The 19638-nt window shown below is 35.3% G+C and overlaps 1 protein-coding gene across 1 annotated transcript; it reads left to right on the top strand.

Annotated features, from left to right (window-relative positions):
* Positions 1–1518: 1518 nt before the first annotated feature.
* On the top strand, positions 1519–15292 carry tmem116 (transmembrane protein 116). The gene is made up of 11 exons (XM_067407120.1): positions 1519–1725; positions 2344–2390; positions 2481–2544; positions 2636–2764; positions 7555–7659; positions 7765–7814; positions 10227–10310; positions 10631–10766; positions 11263–11407; positions 14077–14156; positions 14247–15292. The coding sequence occupies exons 1-11, from the start codon at positions 1660–1662 to the stop codon at positions 14427–14429; spliced, it is 1089 nt and encodes a 362-aa protein (XP_067263221.1). The 5' UTR covers positions 1519–1659; the 3' UTR covers positions 14430–15292.
* The last annotated feature ends 4346 nt before the right edge of the window (positions 15293–19638 follow it).

Here is a 19638-nt window from a genome sequence, read left to right as displayed (position 1 = left end):
CACGCTCCAAACCACTGATTCGAAACAAAAAATTTGTAAAGCTTCATGAAGCAGTGTTTTGAAATCGCACATCAGATATTGTGGAATAAAGTTGTTATTTTGTTTAGTTTTTTGGCGCACAAAAAGTATTCTCATCGCTTCATAACATTAAGGTTGAACCACTGTAGTCACATGAACTGTTTTAAATGCATCTTTAGTAGCTTTCTGGGCATCTGAAAGTGTTAATTATCTTGCTGTCAATGGAGGCCACACTGAACCATTGGATTTTATCAAAAATATCTTAATTTGTGTTCTGAAGATGAACAAAGGTCTTACAGGTGTGGAACGACATGAAGGTGAGTAATTAATGGCAGAATTTTTGGGTGAACTAACCCTTTAAGTGTCACATGATCATTCAGAAATCATTCTAATATGATGATTTGATTCTGATTATTATCAATGTTGAAAACAGTTCATATTTTTGAAGAAACATTTTTTTTTCAAGATTCTTTGATGAATAGAAAGTTCAAAAGAACAGCATTTACAACTTTATAAATGTCTTTACTGTCACTTTTTATCAATTTAATGCATCCTTGCTGAATAAAAGTATTAATTTCTGTCAAAACAAAATTAATACAAATCTTACTGACCCCAAACTTTTAAACAGTGGTGCAGGCAGTGGCAGAGCAGTGAACCATGTGCACCTTGTCATACAACTGTAACCATAAGATTTGTTTCCAGTTTATATTTCTATACATTTTTTTGCATGATCGATCAAAGCTAAAGTGCTCAAATGAAGTGAGCAGGTTTGTTTGTGTGTTTTAATGGATGCACAGAGTGGAAGAAAGAGGGAGGAATGTGATGACGCAGCCAGCATCATGTCTATGTGCAATGCCACTGTGGATTTGTTTCTTAAATATTTGACTAGTCCACACCTCCATATGACATAAACTCTATTAGACAGCCCTCAGAGACAGCCCTTGTGTCCATTGTCCATCATTAATGAAGCAAGATGTTCTGATGCTCATCTGAACTGACAGAAGAGTGCATAACATGAAATCAGTCAGATCTAACTAATCCTGCCAACTGGACAAAGTAGAAAGTTTGAAATTATAATCACTTGTATTGGACTGTGATAATAAGCAATTACGTGAATGTCAATATGCATATTTATTTCACAGAAAATAGATGCACAAGCAACCTGGATCTATGTAGATCTATACTGCTTGTAATTCACATATTTCGTAAGTCTGTGCTAAATAGGTTTTGTTGCCTAATGTATTCATGCCTAAAATCCCTTGATGCATGGCATTTTCACGCACAGTTTGGCCAAAAACAGGACGTTCTTGCAAATGCATATGATTGTGTGAGCCGAAACAATGCTTTGAGTGCCGAACGTACATTGAAACATGACGAATGTGTGACGCAATCGGATCGTAGCCAATCACAATCGCTTTATGATACAGTGGGCGGGGCGCGCTGGTTTTTATTTACAGTTCTCGAGCTCGAAAGCACATTATGTTACTTTTAACTCCCGTGTCTGATTAAATGATTATTATTTTGGCATGTTCATTTGTTAGGACTATTGTTTGCTATTGTTAGACAAGGAAGGATTTCGAGTGGAATATAGAGCTAAGATTGAATTAATTGATCACTAAATAGGATATTTATTATTGCAATATGGAGGTTTTGGACCAGAACAAGTCCCAAATTAACACCACCATTCCGACTGAAAACTGGACATCTGTGAGTAGTTTTACAACATTTTACAACATGTTTAAACTTTGTTTCAAGCGCACATACCCACATGAAAAAATACTATAATTTATAGTAAATACTATATTGTTTTTGAACCGTACTATAGTAAAGTGCTTGAATTAATTCGTTGCTGTGATAATATAACAACTATAGTAATAAAAACAAATTACTTTACCCAATACTGTACTATTATACTACAAATACACTACAGTTTACTGTAGTAAAAACTAAAGTATACTACAGTATGATTGAACAAAGTGTTTTATATACTATAATATATACAATATACTACAATTTACTATTTACTATAAATTACTATAGTATTTTTTCACATGGGTATGGTTCTCATGCACTAGGCACAATATATTTTCTTTAAATTATCTTTTTAAATGACAAATAATTAAAGAATTTGAGAAGTAATAATCAATTTAAACACTAACTGTAGCTTCAGTAACAGATATATTCCCAGACACTTCATATCTAGGTCATGCATTGTCATAAAAAGTCTCATAAAAAGTACTTATCTTGCATTTGATGCTTTACACATGTTTAAAATATACAGACCGATTTAATACACCATTCTTCCTTTCTTTTTTCTTTTCAAAGGTGTACTCTATAGTTCGATGTATTCAAATGACAATGGCCGTCCTAAGGTAGGCTATCTAATATTTTTGCAGTCATTTAATAAATACACACGTGTCTTATGTCTACTTATTTATGTGTGTTAATAATTTCCCATTCAGCATTTTAGGTGCTGGCTCCATAATCGCATATGCCGTTTATAAAAGACTCGTAACAAAACCAGAGGTGAACCTCCAAATGCTATAGAGCTACTGAATTATTAACAATATGTTCATATAAACGTAATTGTGACCACAGAATCAAACCTATGTTTCAGGTGTTGCCGTTATTCTTGTTAAGTTTAACAGACCTGCTGTTAGCTTCGAGTTGGATGGTTGGGGGTCTTCTCTTCACCCAGAACTGTGACGCTTACGACATCTGCTACAACCTGCACATAGTGGAACAGGTACAAATCTGACACAATATCATGCCAAAATAATGCTTGTCATAGACGAAAGAACAGTACTTCCTCTATATGCCTTTTTACATGCAATGTTTTTGCATCACACTTCCACTTCCACAAATAAAGCCCCATTGGAGCAGTCATGTTTGATTGACTGCATGTCCACTGTTAAAGTCCCTGTGGTGAAAATCTAGTTTTTAATATTTTAATAGTTTTAAGCTATTTTAAAATGTCTATATGGTGTTTTTAAGACAAACCATGTGCAAGTCAAGAGTATTTTCTCTTTACTAAAACTGCAGTGATCTAAAGAGAGTTTCAAAAACGTGGTTTGAAATCGCTGGTGTTTCTTAGGCTACGTCACAAATGACCCTGTAGCCAATCACGTCAACATGCAGCGGACTTTAGCATATCATTAACTATGACCGCTCTGAAGCAAGGGAGTCGTGTAACATTAACAACACAATATTAGCTGTTTGATAACGTAGTCAAGCAAAAGACTGATTATGTGTCAGACTTTGTAAAAAAGCGATAGCATTGTGCAGCGTTTACCTCAGTAAGTTGACCGAGTGGATTTCTGAGCTCATGCGAGTGAGTGGAGGCAGGGCTAATTAGCATATTCATAGACTCATGTATATTAAATGAAGCAAGGGTGTAGAGTTTTAAGTCATGAAGAATTTTTTTCACCGGAAAAAATGTTTAAATATGTAATTTTAGTGATGAGCAAAGATGAGTTTTAAGGGATAAAATTATTATCTACATGGATGGATTCAAAACAACAATCATATTACTAAAAGATGAGCATCCTTTTTAAAAGGTTTTAAGTGCCCCTATTATGCTATTCTAAAGGTTCCTTTGCTTCTATAATAGCTTTACATTCATTCAAGGTCAAAAAACACTTTAATTTTCTCATAATAGTCATTGCAGCATCAGCTCTTTTCTCACAGTGTCTGAAATGGTTCGATGAAGGATTCGGTCTCTATAAACTCCGCCTTTCCGAGAGCCAGCTCTGCTCTGATTGGTCAGACGGCCCAGTCTGTTGTGACTGGTCGAGCACGTATTGGAAACCAAACGCATATTACCACATCTGAATTTCAGAATAAAAGTTTGAGTTTGCCTAATATATGTGGGTGTACTGTGTGTAATTATTATGTGTATATATAAATACAAACACATCCTTGTATATATTTGAGAAATATTTACAAGTATATGTATTTATTTATATTTTTATATAATTTAATAATAATAATAATAATTTTTTTTTGGTACATAAATAACATATTTCTCTTAAATATATATATTAATTTGTGTGTATTTGTATATACATATTAATTACACACATTACTCACACATATATTATACAAACTCAAACTTTTATTTTGTATGCGATTAATCGCGATTAATCGTTTGACAGTCCTAATATGAACTGTTAAGATGGCGTCGGTTTTACCGTATCAATTCGAGCAACAGGGCGGGGCAAAGTAGACGTTATTTGCAGGCAGCCAATGAAGACCATCAGCAGGCATTATGCAAATGTGTTACTGGAAATATCGACGACTCATTTCAGGCAGTTCAGCATCATTTCTTTCTTTTGAAACAAAAAATATCCTTATTTGTCATGCACTTTGATCTTTGCAGACTTTTTACATTCACAAACAGCTGTATTACACTCTGCATAACAGGGGCACTTAAACTAGTCATTCATTGTTTCCTCTTGTCACTTTTAATTCAATGAATGTTTTTAACAGGTATATTTAACACCAAGAAAAAGTAATAGCATGTTACCAAAAATACCACTTTTTTGACATGGGAATACCATGGTTAATTGGATGTGTACCATGGTAGTACCATGATATTTTTAAAGTACCCTGGACTACCACAACAATGGCCTGGTAGATGAATATTGTACGATATTACAAGTTGATACACGCACTTTTTTTGAAAAAAAAACTGTAGACAAATGGAAAGTCTTTGCCAATAAATTATTGCTAAAAAAGTTCTCCACTCTGCCAGTGCACTGCAGGCCCAAACATGTGTCTCTCATTACTGAAGCCTGTTTGTTTCGCATTTAGCTGAAATATAACAGAGAAGAAAATCATGTGTGCTAGACGGTTTCACTTCAAAAACGAGTTGTTCTCAGCTCAGACGTTAAAACCAGTTTGTTCTCAAGCACAAAACAAACATGGAACTGGGACGAATCTGAAAAGGAAGTGGAGCAGCAAATTTGGTTCATATTCTTTGGCCAAATATAATTAGTTCTGCCCCACTTTTTAAGTCCACACGTAATTGTTTACAGCAGTGGATTGTCATGGGTGTGAGTGGATGTCACTGCTCAGTAATGTGTGGAGGCAAAGTTCGCATTATAGGCACAAATCCTTCTTATGAAATGTATTATAGGATATGCTAGCATAAACTAACCTAGCCTGAAAAGTAACATTGCATAAAATTGTGACATCATCAAAAAGTAACATCATTTAATACGGAGCCCCTAAAGGGACAAAATATGAGATGGGAGGAAAAATTATATTTCAGTGCTTTTACTCTCTCTCATAAATGTTTTAAGCTTACTTTTGAGTTCTTTGCAAGCAAACGCAAAATTCTCGGGGAAGTACAAAGGTTTTGCAAGAGAATGCAAAAGCATTGACTTTTTTTCCCATCGTTTTTTCTAATACCATGTCCCTTTAGGGGCTTTAATTTTACACCATATACAGTAAATAATCTAATTCCATTTTCTCAATTTTTACATATATTGTAGTGTTGGCTGCATTAAAGCACTGTTACTCGCATAATTATAAGAATTTATCAGAAAGCGTTTTGATCCGCTGCTATTTGTGGAAAATTGCCCTGCTTTTTTCACATTTGCCACTGTTGGTCAATCCTGCATGCAGAGGAAACGCCCTGAGTTTTGGAAAGCCCTGCCTGAGGTCATGTGACACTCTCTGATGAGTCACATCTGACCAGACCGGCATGCATAAGTTCATTTTTAGAGCTCATATCATAAATGACTATCAAAATAATCTGGTTTTATATCAGTTTTCCTCAGAGAACCACTAGAAGTGATAAAATATGTAAAACTATATTAACATTAATATAATTCATGTTCAAGTACAATTTTTTGATCAAGTGAACAAGTTTAAGCCATAGATCTCTCAAAAATGAAATTAATGCAAATTACCATTTTCTATGGTGCTGTTTTGTCATTTTTGGAGCTTGATAGCACCTTTAGCACTTGATAGCACTCACAGTTATGGCGGTGTCGTTGAGCATACAGTACTGCACTGAATATGACACACTGCCCTACTTTAGCCCGCTGACGCATTTCATTGTACGTTTTTGGAATAGTGCAATAGTGCACATAGTTTTATGACTGTTAAAATCAAGCAAAACACACCTTGATCAAATTCAACTATCCTTAGACAACTGTGTTTAAAGCAAAACAGAAAGGAAAACCATGTTGGCTATTTAGGTATTTCTAGAAGAGAGATATACTATCTTTAACATACAAAGAAGTTGCTCAATCCTGGAATGACGTTCAGGACATGAATGTCAACAAAAGGTGCCGATAGTGTTTTCTAACCCTGGTCCTGGAGTCCCTAGTGTAAAAAAAAATATGCTTAAGTATATTGAATGTGCACGTGTAATCTTAGAAGTATATTTAAAAAAACCTGTACCTGCAGATAATATAATATTAATAAGGCCACTTAAGTGTACTTAAAGTGAGACACGTTCATGAGTGTTCTCAACACAATCAAGTACACTTTTAAAAAGTGCACTTTGTAATACTGTCTTTAAAGTACATTCAAATCATATTTTAATAATCTTTGATCGTGCTTTAAAGAAGTGCACTTATTTTGATGTGTTGACTAACATACTAACGCAGATTATAATTTTAACTGTAGTGTGTTATTCAGTATTACATTTAAAGTTAATATACTTTAAATGCACTAAATTGCAACTTCATAATTATAAATGTGTAATTATAAATATATTTAAATACAAGACACACAAGTTATAATAGAAATTGCATTAAAGTATATTTTAATTTACCATAAATGCTTGTCAGTATATTCATTAGTACGCTTTAACCATATTTCCAAGACAACAGAAGTAATTATTAAAATTATATATAAAGATGTAATTAAATCCTACCTAAGTGGGCCAAAAAGAACTCTAAAGTTCAGCTAACAGCATTTAATATAATTTTAAACTATAACATATTTTTATTCAGTTGCATTCAGTTTGCTACTAAGTACTCTTATGAAGTATGCTAAAAGTACGAGGTTTCTGTTTTTCCTGTGTTAGTCCTTGTTTTCCTTGTCCCTGTTCATTAGTTGTCATTGTTTCTAAGTATGTTCCCATTTGTTTCCATAGTTACTCATTTGTTAATTGATTAACCCTACCTGTTCCTTGTTTTCTCCCTTCATTGAGTCTGTGTATTTATAGCCCTCGTTTTTAGTTGTTTCTTTGTACATTCTTGTTGGTTGCGTTACTCCTGTGCTTTATCCTGTTTTCCCGTGTGTTTACATTGTTAAATAAAATAACAATTAGATCCAGCCTCACAACTCTTATTGCTGTAACATTCAGTACAGATTTTTTGGGGGGTTTCCCCAAACAATACAGGACCAGGGTTGGGAATCACTGTTATAACACAAAACACACTTCTATAACACGTCTCTCACAAATGTGAGAAGCATGGGTTACAGTATTGCGACAACACGGTTCAACCTTTTCTGAGATTAGAATGTAGAAATAATTAAACGTCTTTAACTTCTGCCTTTGACTTTCACATCCCACAGACTCTGTATATGGCCTCCTTCTTTTACACGCTGCACTATGTTTGGGTGCTCTACGCCGGACTGAGCAGGAAATATTACAGGAGACTGAATGGACTCCCAGCCGAGGTACTCAGTTCATCATTATCAACATGTTGATGATGGCAAGAAAGAAGCACAATATAGTCATTTTACTGTAAATGTTGGCAGTTCTGACTAGCCTGTTTATTTCAGAATCCATCAAGAGCAAAAAACTGCAGATGTCTGGCCCCAGTACTGTCATGGTAATTACACTGAACATCACCGAAATAAAAATATCACTGAAATTGATATTAAAGGATTAGTTCACTTTCAAATGAAAATTACCTCATGCTTTACTCACTCGCCATCCTGGATGTATATGACTTTCTTGTTTCTGATATACACAATCTGAGATATATTAATAAATATCCTGATGCATCCGAGCTTTATAATGTCATTGAACAGGATCAATGAGTATGAAGCTGAAGAAAGTGTTTTCATCCTCATCCATCATAAACGTACTCCACACGGCTCCGGGGGTTTAATAAAGGCCTTCTGAAGCGAATCGATGTGTTTGTGTAAATAAAATCCATATTTAACAAGTTATGAAGTAAAATATCTAGATTCCTCCAGACCACCTTCTGTACTCAAATTATGTAAAAATAGGGAAGGCTTAGGATGTAGCGTAAGCTTTTAGAACTGTGAGAGTTTTACACTTTTTTCATAAGTTGAATACAGAAGGCGGTCTGGCGGAAGCTAGATATTTTACTTCATAACATTAAAGGGTTAGTTCACTCAAAAATTAAACTTCTGTCATTAATTACTCACCCTCATGCCGTTCCACACCCACAAGACCTTCGTTCATCTTCAGAACACAAATTGAGATATTTTTGATGAAATCCGATGGCTCAGTGATAGCCAGCAATGACATTTCCTCTCTCAAGATCCATTAATGTACTAAAAACATATTTAAATCAGTTCATGTGAGTACAGTGGTTCAATATTAATATTATAAAGGAGAATATTTTTGGTGCGCCAAAAAAAACAAAATAACGACTTATTTAGTGATGGCCGATTTCAAAACACTGCTTCAGGAAGCTTCGGAGCGTTATGAATCAGTGTGTTGAATCAGCGGTTCGGAGAGCCAAAGTCACGTGATTTTAGCAGTTTGGCGGTTTGACACGCGATCTGAATCATGATTCGATACACTGATTCATAACGCTCTGAAGCTTCCTGAAGCAGTGTTTTGAAATCGGCCATCACTAAATAAGTCGTTATTTTGTTTTTTTTGGCGCACCAAAAATATTCTCGTCGCTTTATAATATTAATATTGAACCACTGTACTCACATGAACTGATTTAAATATGTTTTTAGTACATTAATGGATCTTGAGAGAGGAAATGTCTTTGCTGGCTATCATTGAGCCATCAGATTTCAACAAAAATATCTTAATTTGTGTTCTGAAGATTAACGAAGGTCTTACGGGTGTAAAATGGCATGAGGGTGATTAATAAATTACAGAATTTTCATTTTTGGGTGAACTAACCCTTTAAATATTTATATTATTTTTACACAAACACATCACTTCGCTTCAGAAGGCCTTTATTAACCCCCGGAGCCGTGTGGAGTATGTTTATGAAGACACTTTCTTTAGCTCATACTCATTGGTATCGCTCACTGCCATTATAAAGCTCAGATGCGTCAAGATATTTATTAATATTTCTCCAATTGTGTTCATCAGAAAGAAGAAAGTCATATACATCTAGGATGGCTTGAGGGTGGGTAAAGCTTGGGTAATTTTCATTTGAAAGTGAATTAATCCCTGAAATATTGATGTAGCAACATAATTGGTGTAATTAAATTATAAAATTTAAAAATTGTATTAAAAAATGTATTATAATATTTATTTTATAGTATGTGCACTTACATGTACTTATCTAAGACAATACTGGATAATACTAGATTTAAAAAGTTTGTCAAAACAAACCTTGATGTTGGCTTGAGAAAGCCTGGCCTGATAGTAGTTTTTAAAACTTAAAGTTTGAAGGCAATACTGTCTATCAGAAAAAAAAAAAAAAAAAAAAATATATATATATATATATACACACAGATTTATATATACATAATAAATATACACAGTACACATACATTATGTAAACTTTTATTTTGGGTGCGATTAATTGCGATTAAATGTTTGACAGCACACGTTGTGATAGATTTTGCTAAAAAGAATAGTGCGATACCAACTGCACCACTCTATATACCAGAATAAACATGCATCATCATTTTTTAAATACCTAATCTTTTACGGGCCACCTTACAATGCCAAAAAGGTTTTTAAAAAATGACTTCAAAAGGCACAGTCAAAGCGTCTTCAAAAACAGAGAAAACAGACAAATGTAGAGAAATGTTTTCGAATGTATAGTCGTAGCCGCAGTTACTTTAAACAAAATAAATGTTAACTGAAATAAAATTGCCTTTTTTTATTTCAGTAGTTGCGAGTACACATTTAAGCAATATTTACAATTATTTATAATAAACCTTTTTTATGTATTACTTATAATCCTGCACACTATTTAGGGCAAATACCATGCACAATAAAACTGAAAATGTGATATTAGGAGATTTCAGGAATATAATGTCTTTTGCTCATCTGTCCTGATCTCTCCACACAGTCTTTTGCCTTTAATGCTCACGGTGCCCGTCTTTGTGGCAGGAAATGTGTTTCGTTGTTACACAAGCTTCACCCAGCCGTACAGGTCAGTCTAACTGTATTCTCTCATGTACTATGATTAATAATCTGTAGTTTCTCATTACTTCAGTCTTATTTGAATGAGCTTATTGTTATTACAAACGTTTTATCTATATCTAACTATAGTTTAGCTGTTTGTGTGTGTCTAAAGAACAATCAGCTGGTCATTACAGCAAAAACAATTTAAAAACACAATAATATATTGATTATATGAGAGGAAAAGGACCACAGAAGAACAATGTTTAGTTAAGCAGTTGAATGATGCGAATGACCAATCAGAATCCAGCGTTCTGGACAGTTGTTTAATATGATGTGATTGTGTTCCAGATGTTTGCTGATGCACACAGGGGCTGTTTATCTCACCTCATATGTGACAACAGAAGTCACAGCATGCGTTGTCATTCAGAAATACTGCATGGCCATTTTCCTCGCTACCTTCCTGTTGACCTTCATCGGCATCATGGTGAGATTTAACACGTCTTGATCTCATTTTTTAATAGCTGAGCAATTAATGATTTAAATTTACACAGCTGTTTAAAAGTTTCAACAGTAATATTGTGAAATGTTATCACAGTTTAAAATTACTGTTTTCAATGTGAATATGTGTTAAAATGCAGTTTATTCCTGTGATCAAAGCTGAATTTTCAGCATCATTACTCTTTCATTACTCATTACTGCTGCTCAAGAAACATTATCATTATCAGTGTTGAAAACAGTTGTGCCACTTCATAATTTTGTGGAAACCAGGATAGAGTTTCTTGAGTAAATGTTTCTTGAAGGATCATGTGACACTGAAGACTGGAGTAATGATGCTGAAAATTCAGCTTTGATCAAAGGAATAAATTACACTTTACTATATATTCACAATATTTCACAATATTATTGCGTACATCATTACTGCTCTCAGAAACATGTGTGACTCAGTCATTATCTCATTGTATTCCACCCTTTCATTTCAGATTCTGATGTGTAAAGCTCGCTCCCTGTACAAGCGTGTCGTCACGTCTCAGGGTTTTTTCGGTGACCATCATTGGGCAACTCTACGCCTCCTGGAGCGACGCATGCTGCTGTATCCCTCTGCCTTCTTCTTCTGCTGGGGACCGGGTGAGCACACTAAACGGCAAAAGACTAAAACATTTAAACATTTAAAAGTTAAAACAGTACATATAAAATTACAGAGGCAGCCAATGAGGAATCTTTTCTCATTTTTTTAAAAAAGAACTGTATGTGTCAGTACATATGGTGATTAATCACAAGTCATTATTATAATCTTTTAACAGCATCTGTACACACGTAAAATAAGAGATAGATAGATAGATAGATAGATAGATAGATAGATAGATAGATAGATAGATAGATAGATAGATAGATAGATAGATAGATAGATAGATAGATAGATAGATAGATAGATAGATAGATAGATATTTGTCAGTCATGCATAAATGAAACGGGTAAGAAATATGCAATCTGAATGTGTTTTAAATACACAATAACCAGGTTTATATATAACAAGAGTATAAAATAATATTTATTGAACAACAATGTTTAAATTAACAAAAATATCCATTATAATGACAATAGGAAATAAACACAATTTTACAATTCAGTCAAACGTACAAAAGCAGTGCACTACAGGATGTAAGTTAAATATAGCCTTAATATTAAATTATTAAATTTAACACCCAATTTATTAATAATAATAATTAATAAGACCAAAGATTGCCCGTTTTATGTACCCAAAATGAATTATATCTCATCAAATCCCAGAAGCACTGGCCGAGATGAAGCTGTTCTCAGCGGGTACACGAGCCTTGAGCTCGCATCTCTGAAAACGTCCAAACAAATTGTAAAATAGGTGCTACGATTAAATACGAGTCACATATTTCAGCCAATCAGATTTGAGAACCAGAAAGAACTGTTGTGTGTATATATATATATATATATATATATATATATATATATATATATATATATATATATATATATATATATATATATATATATATATATATATATATATATATATATATTATCAATAAATCCATACATTTTCAATAAATCAATACATTTTTTCAATCTCATACATTTTAACTAATTGAATATTGCTTGGTTTGTAGGCAGCCATATTTTTTAACCATGTTCATACTTTTTAATCGAATTAGGGGCCAAGCACCGAAGGTGCGTAGGCACCTATTGTATCCGTTGGCGTTCTTTTTATTTTTATTTTCGATTATTCTTCTTCTTCCGCTCTGGAAGTCTATGGCAGCCCATAGAACCATATGGTAAAAAGTTGTGAAATTTGGCACACAGTCAGAGGACAGTCTGAACTGTGTCCATAGCAAATTTGGAGTCTCTAACTCAATCCCTCTAGCGCCACCAGCTGTCCAAAGTTGCACTCATGTTTATGTTAATAACCTTTGAACCGTAAGGGCTAGAAACAAAATCGAGACGTCATTTTCCGTCATTAACATTTTTCCGCCATTTTGAAATTTCTGAAAAACCTACTTTTTCAAACTCCTCCTAGGCCGTTACTCCGATTTTCATGAAAATTGAACCAGATCATCTTCAGACCATGACGACAAACAGTTATGGAATTCAAGTCGATTGCTCAAACCCTTTTTGAAAAACATGCGATCAAATTGTACGTAGTGCTTGCGAAAATAGACGTAAGGCTGTATCTCCGCAACCCTTTATCGTATACAGACTAAAGTTGGTACATGTCATCACAAGCATGACCTGAGGCATCATGCAGCGTTTCGGCGCAGCGCCACCTAGTGGTGCAGAGATATGAAAAATTGATATTTTTGTTTATAACTTCTGATGGGTTAGTTCAAAAATCACAATTTTGGTCTCGTTAGATTCGGGGCATCATGCCAAGTCGAATGATATCCAATTTCCCCATATCGGACATTTTGACCGTCGGACAATTTGAATTTTGTCCATTACTCATTGTAATGAAACTCAGTAGATTCCTTGGGTCATGCCGAGAACACGGATATCAAATTTGCCATAGTCGGCTGAACTTCCTGTCCGCCATATTGTTTTTATTTAAAAACCTACTTTTTCTAACTCCTCCTAGACCGTTGCTCCGATTTTCACCAAAATCAAACCATATCATCTTCAGACCATAAGTGGATACGTCAAACCATTTTTGTATACAGGAGCAGCGAATTTGAGGCATAATGCAAAACCCAGTCTTGAAGCTGTATCTCTGCAATGCGTTGACAGATTGTCACCAAACTTTGCAAGTGTCATTGTCACCTCACTCTGACCATACCACATTAATTTGGTCACAGCGCCACCTATTGGTCGAAAGTGATGAACCAGTAAATCTTTATTATTGATTGTATATGTGATTTTTCAGCTCTTTTGACTAAAATGATACTAATAGGTCTTTAATTGCTCACTGTTGCAGTTGGTCTGATGCTTACGGCCATGTTGGCTGGCTTGTTGTGCCGATTTTGTGCTTGGCCCCGTAATTGCTGCTTGCAGCTATATTAAATGTAATTGTTTGTACAATTGTACAAACAGAACAGTCTGAATCTAAGCAATTTGAATAAATGCATTTTGAAACATGATTATAAATACATGCAAATACTTGATAATAAACTATGCCATGATTTTTTTTTTAGTGCAGAAATCTTACCTGTTTCATTTATTTATGACTTACAAATATGCATCACATTAAGTTTATTAGTTTGTTTATGCAAAAACGGTGTAAAAAAAAATCCACAGCTGAACACAGCATTTTAATGATCTCTTGTTTATTTCAGCAATATTACTGGCCACTATGATGCTGGTGAATCCGGATGTAATAGAGGGAAGGATGGGAGTCGTTCTCTACATCATACAGGTTCGCCAAAATACATAAAAGCTGCTACAAAAATTACAGGTTTCCCTCTTCTTGCAAGTGGAAAAAAGTTCTTGTTCTTTGTCTCTACAGGCCTTCACCTCTGCATCTCAGGGTCTGTTGAACTGCCTGGTTTACGGCTGGACACAACAACACTTTCGCTCTCTCAGCAGCAGCGCCGTACGAGACGCCAACACCCAGACTCCACTGTTACGCTCCCAGAAACGAAACTATGCCGATTTGCGTTCTGCTGCGTCACTCACTAATTTTGTCTGATGCACAAGTACTTTTATGCACTGGCCAGATGCTTTAAACATCAAGATTTTACCAGTATATGTGTTCCTTAGGAATCGAACCGATGAGATCCTGGAGGCAATACAACACACACTGCTGTGTCAGAAAAACTCTTCTCGTGAAGACCAAAAACAGCTAAATATCTGTGTGCTCCTTCATGCGTGAAGCTCAACAGACCTGTTTGGTTTTGATGTCACAGCTGAAGAAGTTTGTCTCGCTGTTATTTTACTAACACCAGATGGCAGATATGGATGCTCACAAACTGAAAAGCTAGCTAAAAATTTTTTTCTACCTTGGTTTTTGTCATGAGATTTCAGAAGCTGCAGCTGCTTATCAACTTCAAGAAACCGTTTCATCATCCAGCTTCTAAATTTTGTTTTGACGTGCTCGAGAGTTTCAGGTCACGGCGCACTAGTGACATGTAAAAAAGGGAAAGACCAAAGGGGGATTACAGCCAGAAGGAAATAGCTCTGAAACAGGATCTGAGAGGACAAAGCTGCTGCTTTCCATCCAAAAACAATGCTCTGAACCCTCCCACACACTACACTGGTGTCAATTACAGCTGAGGGAGGATGACACAAATAATTTCCTCTTCAGAAACAATGTACAAATATATGTGAGTGGTGCTTCTCAAAGGCTATTACTGTTGAAGAATATGCTCTGCTGATGAGAAATAATGTGCATGTGGCACTGAAGTATGGGAATAAGCTTTTTGTTTGGTATGAGGTTCCTACAGTCATGGACAACTTTGAGATATAAGGAAAATATGTAGAAATATTGATTTGCAGGATTGGAAATGTATTAAATGAATAAACTCTTCTGACTCTGTAAGACTTTTGTTTGACTTTGCAACACAAATTAAAATATTTTTATTGGAACCCGAGATATTTCTGTCCTTCCATTGAAAGTCAATGGCAGGAGCAATTCTAGGATTTCAATATTAGTGGGGCTCAGCCCCCAATGAGGGTATGATTTAAAAAAAAAATAATTATTTAATTATTTAATTAATTAAAAATATTGTTTGTATACTAGGGTAGGCATGAACAATACAGTAGGTTCTACACTACCTATCAAGTCAATCCCTGAATATTGAATTAATTTCTAATCATTTAAATAACCAGCCAATATTCATTAAAAATATAGACAAACTTTATATTATAGTAATTGTCTAGATTGTCCACTCCACAAAGGTCTTCTGAAGCAAACGATGCATTTGTGTAAAAAAAAATCCATATTTAACAAGTTATAAAGTAAAATATCTAGCTTCTGTATTCAACTTAGGAAGAAAGTGCAATGCCTCTCACAGTTAAAAAATCTTATGCTTTTAAGTTACGCCTTCCATATTCATATTACAAAAAAAGCATATCACTCTAAAAATGCTGGGTTAAAAACAACCTAAGCTGGGTAAAATATGGACAAACCCAGTAGGTTGGGTTAAAGGTACAATTTGTGATATTTTTTCCGCTAGAGGTCGCTAGAAGCCTATTCAAAACAAAGGCGTAGTTGATGACGCCAAGTTTTAGAGCGGAAACTTGGGACATGTGGTCTCCATCTCAATGGACGGTGCAAAAGAATAGGGATTGGAGTCTGGAAGGACTCATGTTCGTGGATGTGATTATTAACGTTACTGTAGTATGAAGCAGAGCAGGACCGAGTGTTGCGGGAGCTGAACGAGGAGCTGGAGCGATTGATCAACACACGCCTCACGAGCAGCAGGACTTTTATTATGACACAGTCGCCGGCGCCGCTTCCGCTTTTCCGGTCATGAGTTTACGGGAGCTGTCCTTGTCGACAGAACCAGCGGCAGATGGTAAACAGTAATTATGTTCCATAAATAAGTAACACAATCCACCATAAAACGTGCAAGAAGTAAATAAGGAACTGCTTGAAGCAAGCTGGTGGTTTGCTGGACGCTAGACTCTACTTCCGCATTTGTCCACGGCACTGTGGTTTCTACGTCAGTAAAGGCGGTAACAAAGGTAACTGACGTCATTGACAGGCGACTGCACTGCCCCGTGTCACTGTTTAGAAAGGGAATTTTCTCATGATTTACAAGTCGTTGAAAACATTAGAGATATTGTTAGTAATCAGCTGGACAAAATATATAACACTAGCTTAGTGTTTTTTTGATATTTTACTGCAAAAATATTACATATTGTACCTTTAAAAGGGACCTATTATGCCCTCTTTCACATGATGTAATATAAGTCTCTGGTCTGGTCAAGTTTCAGCTTAAAATACCCCACAAATTTGCCCCTAAACATGCCTTTTACTATATTACTATATTGCTGGCTAAAAAAATAAATCCAAAATTGGTTGAGTAAAAAAATGGCTGGGTAGAAACAGCCCAATCCCAGAGTTTGTCCATATTTAACCCAGCATTTTTTAGAGTGTTTATGATGGATGGATGTGGATGGAGGCACTTTCTTCAGCTTCATACTCGTTGGTATCGTTCACTGCCATTATAAAGATCAGACACTTCAGGATATTTATTAATATTTCTCAGATTGTGTTCATCAGAAAGAAGAAAGTCATATACATCTAGGATGGCTTGAGGGTGAGTAAAGCTTGGGGTGATTTTCATTTGAAAGTGAACTAATCCTTTAAACACTATTATTTTTTTAATTCTACATTTGCACAGTAAAATTAATTTTAAAGAAGATCTACATTTATCATTTTCATTCATGGAGATAACATTAAAAATGTGCCATGCTTTAGTGGAGGATTGCTGTCACTTGGTGGAAAACAAACACTTTTAACATGAAGATGACCACTATAACCAGTAGATGGCAGCAGAGGACCACTTTTTTTTAGCTCATTTGCCATTTTCACTCCCTTTTTCCATGTGTTGAGCAATTTTATTGCAGCAAGAGTAGGAAAAGTCATAAAGTCTCATGCCATTTAGATGAAAATATGCAGCCATATCACCCTGTAGCCCAAGACTTGTTGTCCACTGAAGCTAAGCAGGGAAAACTAGGTTGCTGCTGGAAAAGGTGTTAGTGAGGCCAGCAGGGGGTGCTCACCCTGTGCTCTGTGTATAGTGATGGGGACACTGTACTGTCAAAAACCATGTTAAAACGAGGTGGTCTCTGTGGTGATTAAAAATCCCAGGATGTCCTTCGAAAAGAGTAGGGGCGTAACCCCGACATCCTGGCCCAATTTGATCATTGGCCTCTGTCCATCATGGCCTCCTAATCAACCCCATACACAGATTGGCTTCATTACCCTGTCTCCTCTTCACCAATAAGCTGGTGTCTGGTGCAATATGGCATCCAGGTGGATGCTGCACATTGGTGGTGGTTGAGGAGATTCCCCCTTCAATATGTAAAGCACTTTGAGTACCCAGAAAAGCGCCATATAAATGTAAGGAATTATTAGTATTGTTATTAATAAATAAATAAGCCCAGATACAGCGGATGGGAAACCGTCTTGAATTGCTCCTGCATCATAATATGTAAACTGTATTTATGGCAGAGAACTACACAGATGCAAATATCAACAATCTAATGTTTTAATGGAGTTAATCATAAATTTTTAGGGGCGCTAGGTGTAATTTGAAAGGCCTCCTAAAATGGGCTTAGTGACGCCCCTGGTCCACGAAATCAAAACTTTGATGATTCAAAACATTCATAAAGAGATTGTCAAGTAATTGAGTGGTTTAATCCAAGTCTTCTGGAGAGACACGTCTGCTTTACATCAGAAAAGCAGATGTAACAGATTTAATTTAGGCTTTTATTCACATATAAACATTGATTAACGCACATACATAGAGCACATCAAATATGGTTGTGTGACGCAAGAACAAACCCCACATGAATTACTGTGACTCTACTTCATGAACTTTTTTAAGCCTCAAAGTTTTGGTTGCGTGAACTGTCAGTGGAGGGACAGAAATCTCTCAGGTTCATTTGTGTTTTGAAGATGAAGGAAAGTCTTATGGGTTTGGATGAGTAATTAATGACAGAAGTTTAATTTTTTTGGTGAATTAACCCTTTAAAATGCAAGTGTAAAGTCATGGGAATTTCTGTAGTTGGTAACATTTTCCAGTTATGCTCTGCTCTGAAATATTTTATTGACTAGAAACTGGTCAGTCTCTATAAAATATTAAGTCCTTGTTCAGTAATTACAAACAGCTGGAGAAGTCATGTAAAATTCCCAGTTCAAAAGTGTGGGAATCCTATTGTGTAAGTACACCTTTTTGTGTGGTGTCATAAATTACATGTCACACTTCTTTTCCCGTTTTACTTTAGCTTAGGAGAATCTTTTATTTATGCAATGACAGAATGACCTGAGTTTCATTTTTATATATGTGTGTACAGTACATGCATTGCTATTACACATTAAATGTTGTTTAAAATGAATGAACATTTCAATAAAATCTAATTAGGTGTTGATATTTTGAGATGGTTGTTTTCAGACTGACTGATGTTGAGCTTCTCCAGATTAGCTTTTTAGATAACCATGATTATAATATCTCGATTATAGCTTGATTATTTCTGTCTGTCTGAAACTTGACAGATTGTTTGCTGCTCTAATCCTCTGTGAAATGCTGCCCCCTGCTGAAACTACCGCATTACACTTTACAACTCTCTCAAACGGAGTTAAATAGGTAAGTAACATTTGATAAATAAAGTGGTATATTATTATTATATATATTTTTTTGCACTTCATAAAATTTAAGTTAATGGATTAGTTCACTTTCAAATTAAAATCATCCCAAAATTCACTCACCCTCATGCCACCAATATTTTTTACACAAACACATCGCTTCGCTTCAGAAGGCCTTTATTAACCCCTCGGCCCCAAGTGGAGTACGTTTATGATGGATGGATGTGGATGGAAACACTTTTTTCAGCTCATACTCATTGATCCCGTTCAATGCCATTATAAAGCTCGGATGCTTCAGGATATTTATTAATATATTTCAGATTGTGTTCATCAGAAAGAAGAAAGTCATATGCACCTTGAGGGTGAGTAAAGCTTGGTCTAATTTTCATATGAAAGTGAACTAATCCTTTAACCACTGGAGTCACATGGATTACTTTAATAATGTCTTTACTACCTTTTTCGGGGGTTTGAAAGTGGTAGTTGCGAAGTCTGTCAATGGAGGGACAGAAAGCTCTCAGATTTCATTAAAAAGATCTTTATTTGTGTTCTGAAGATGAACGAAAGTCTTACAGGTTTGAAATGA

Source organism: Chanodichthys erythropterus, chromosome 13 (genome assembly GCF_024489055.1).
Source record: "Chanodichthys erythropterus isolate Z2021 chromosome 13, ASM2448905v1, whole genome shotgun sequence".
NCBI lineage: Eukaryota > Metazoa > Chordata > Actinopteri > Cypriniformes > Xenocyprididae > Chanodichthys > Chanodichthys erythropterus.
Note: the sequence above shows the minus strand (reverse complement) of the source record. Positions and strands in the feature narration are given on the sequence as shown.